Source organism: Pseudophryne corroboree (genome assembly GCF_028390025.1).
Source record: "Pseudophryne corroboree isolate aPseCor3 chromosome 3 unlocalized genomic scaffold, aPseCor3.hap2 SUPER_3_unloc_19, whole genome shotgun sequence".
Lineage (NCBI taxonomy): Eukaryota > Metazoa > Chordata > Amphibia > Anura > Myobatrachidae > Pseudophryne > Pseudophryne corroboree.
In genome coordinates this window covers 1,312,400-1,316,131 of record NW_026967507.1, presented here as the reverse complement: position 1 = coordinate 1,316,131, position 3,732 = coordinate 1,312,400, and the positions used below count along the sequence as shown (strand labels likewise).

Below are 3,732 nucleotides of genomic sequence, written 5' to 3'. Positions count from 1 at the left end.
TAACAGTAAGCGGTAAAAAATTACAACATGTTAATAAATAGATTGATCTTTGAAATTTTATTTTGTATTATGACTACTGTTGTTTTTATAAAATGACATTATGCAATGTTTATATTCCAAATGATCGCTATTATCTGTGTGATATAATGTTATAGAAATTAATTATATAACAGTTTACATAAAAAAATTACAGCAAATTAATAAATAAGTTGATCTTTGAAAACTTAAACTGTATACTCCTCCTACAGTTACACCCATAGGTTCGTGTTTTGCGTGAATCGGCAGAATTACAGCTTTATAAAGTAGGTAGGTTCAGTTCATTCCAAATCATCTTCGAATTTCTGACACTGAAGCTGGTGAAACGACATTATGTAAGTAATTTAATATTATAATTATTTAAATTGTTCTAACATCTGATACGCTAATGCAACTAATAACATATTTGTGGTTTATTTTTCTTAAAAGTTGTTTTGTAGTTATTAGCTAATAGTTGTATAAATTGATTTTACCTAACTGTTAACAATGTTGTTGGTGCGTACATGATATCTGTTCATGTTGTATTTTAAAAACATTTACATCTATTACGTATGAAAGAGTGACAGTTAGTGGCTTATTTTGACATGTACATTTTACATGTATTATCCCATTAACATTTTCATTTAAATGAATAGAATAATTACATTTTCGATGCTTTACCGTGTATAAAATATTTTTGTGAATCATAAATGTTGCATAATATTATAACTTTTGTATGCTTGTTATTAATACATATTTAAAATACATTATGTCTTACAGAAATAAGAATATTTCACAGTGTTACCGCTTATATATTAAGATGGAGGTATGTGTTTATGTTCTATTCATTTGATCACAGTGTCGTATATGTGTGTTAATTCTATTAATACACTTTTTTAATTTTTTAATTTATTTATTTTTTATCAGCTAACAAACGGCAATGTTTTCGGAATATCTGATGATGACATGATCACGTATCTTTCGCATACTGATACACATCTTTATCAACCGCTAAAACGTAGGTGTTCATACATTGTTTAAGGATATTAAATGCCGTTGAATAATTTGTTTTTAAAATTTTTATACATGTATAATTAACAAGAATTAATCTACGCAGGTCCTGTCGATCAAGGACTGAGAAGAAGAGAGCCACATGGGTTAGAGTGTGCTAATGGTTCTGATGTTGAAATGATTCAGAAGTCCTATCCGACGTACTCGGAGTCACCGAAATCGCAAAATAGCTGTGAGTGCAAGTTTGTCTGAGAATTTTACTTTTTCCTTTAGGTAAACGTCCTTTAGGTAAACTCAACTCTTTTTGATTCTTTGTAAGGGTATACATACCTCTGTATCAAGCTTGTTTAAATTCCTATTACGTCTTTAGTCTTTATCATGGTATATGGTATGAAATGATTTTAAATTACTCATTTGTATTTCGCAGATAGTCCAAACCGACCATGCGTGGAAACGAACTTTGAAAAGTATATGCGCGGTGAGCAATGGCGACCGATGCCGTCACAGGAGTCGGAATCTCCAGCTGAGTTTTCTATCGATAGTAAGTTATTTAAAACATTAGTTTTTCACAGATAAAAAATGTATATCATAGGTGTACATCTAACTATTTGTTTTCTATTGATAGTCTGTTAATTAAATGATGCTATACGGTTGTTACACGTATTTAAAATGCAATTTTTTTCACAGAGCAAAAATGTAAATTGTAGCTGTGCAACTAATTGTTTTTGTTTTTTAGCATTCGATGAAAATTTATTTAACATGGATCAGAACGGCTATTGTTGCATATTGACGGATGATGAGATGATCGAAGAAGCAGACCGACGTACAAGCACACCCGATACAACGACGCACAGCACCGATGACAAAGAGAATCAACACAGACATCTGCCGAACAGACATTTACGCCTGGCTGATTCTAAGCCATTGATAATGAATCAAGTGTACAGTACAATGGACCCAAGAAGTCGTGTGAGTGGCGTTCCGCGCACTACGCATTGGGTGAATGAAAAACCTAAACATCGAGGTGTGAAGAGGAAATTGGAATATAATGACAAAACTGTGCCTAAAAGAAGGAGATTGACTGCAGTACAAGAGGTGCCAATTAGCTGCAACATCAACAAATTCAAGATGTTGCCCGATCAGAATGACGATGATGAACAAATGAACTGTGTTAGTGCTAAAACTGTTGACACAGAGATTGCAAAAGGTAAGAGGGTCAATAGGCTCTCAAAAAAGTACAAGATCAGACATACAAAAGAAAATAGGGTTATAATAACATCAGTCATTCAGAATGATCCCATTATAATACCAGATACACCGGTTGAACCCATTATAATACCAGATACACCGGTTGAAACCATTATAATTCCAGACACACAGGTTGACCCCATTATATTACCAGATACGCAGGTTGACCCCGTTATAAATACAGATGTCGTTTATGATTTACTTCAAGACGCACAGCCACTTTATATATCTGACGTAGAGGCTGTGGATAATCATGAATGTGTTGATATTTCAGATGTTCCAAACAAAGAGGTTAGAGCATCTGTGGTTGAGTCACGTTCTGCAGCGACGGACGATGTTGTTGCCGGTCCATCGGGTATTGATGATAGACAACAACAACGGCCGCTGCGCCTGAGAACAATGGATGTTAATGACGACTGTCCATTAGGCGTAGGTTCAACAGGTATGGGTGGTAATCGACAAAATGCTACATGCAAACCCACAAGGGCAGAGATTGCTAGTAAAGCATCTGAATTAAAATATAATGCTTTGATAGGGTCTATTTGGAGAGAGACAGCTTACACAAACCATGCGTCTACAGGACTGTTAACACAACTATCAGAAATAATGCACAGCGGCAAACGGGACCAGCGAGCGCTTAATAAACTTATTAAACGCTATCTGGGGATCGCTGTAGAACGGAGCAATCTAGTCAGGGAAACATGTGATTTCCTAGAGGACAACTCATTCGGTAAAAAAACATCGAAATGACTACTTATGACAGGAAGCGGTTTGAACAGCATTGCAAAGCGTAGAGCACAGGGTCATAAAAATACAAACAGGAATTTAAAAGTAAAACGATCCATAAGTACATTAACAAATTTAAGAAAACAGAAACAACTTAGATCGGCACGACAAGGTACACATAGATTTAATGAACAGAATGACAACAGTCCGTCACGACACATAGATAGACGATCATCACAGACGGTCAGCGTTGAACACGTAGCATCACCCGGGGCGGCTGCCCCGGAAACGCCTAGTAATAATGAGGTGGCACAACCTGTTTTTTTAGAATCCATAGACAGGTACGAACGAAATCACCCCAATTTCAGAGCGTCTGAAATTCATCATCACTTCCGGTTTGTTAATTTGAACAGAGTTACATCATTTGTAGAGGGCGTTCGAGCCATTCATACGGCTATACAGACCATGCTCGATGAGTTCCTGGCTGACGTTGATCCGGCCGATCGCGTACAGCTAAGGTTGGATGGTGGAGGTTTACACAATGCCATCTATTCGCATCGTAAACCACATGGTTCATTAGACGCCATCAGTTTTTTGAATCAGATAACAAACATGCTGCAAAGTAATGCTGAGGTTTTATTTGATACAGAGTTAAAATTTGTGATCTCTGTTTTCAAGAATCGTTCCGGTGGTGCCCTGATGGGGAGGAGTCTACGAAGGATTCCTCATAGC

The 3,732-nt window shown here is 36.3% G+C and overlaps 1 protein-coding gene across 1 annotated transcript; it reads left to right on the top strand.

Moving 5' to 3' along the window:
• Nucleotides 1–250: 250 nt before the first annotated feature.
• On the top strand, nucleotides 251–3,024 carry LOC134983580 (uncharacterized). The gene is made up of 6 exons (XM_063949241.1): nucleotides 251–371; nucleotides 796–841; nucleotides 943–1,033; nucleotides 1,133–1,258; nucleotides 1,454–1,567; nucleotides 1,763–3,024. Exons 2-6 carry the CDS (start codon nucleotides 836–838, stop codon nucleotides 3,022–3,024), a joined length of 1,599 nt encoding a protein of 532 aa, XP_063805311.1. The 5' UTR covers nucleotides 251–371; nucleotides 796–835.
• The last annotated feature ends 708 nt before the right edge of the window (nucleotides 3,025–3,732 follow it).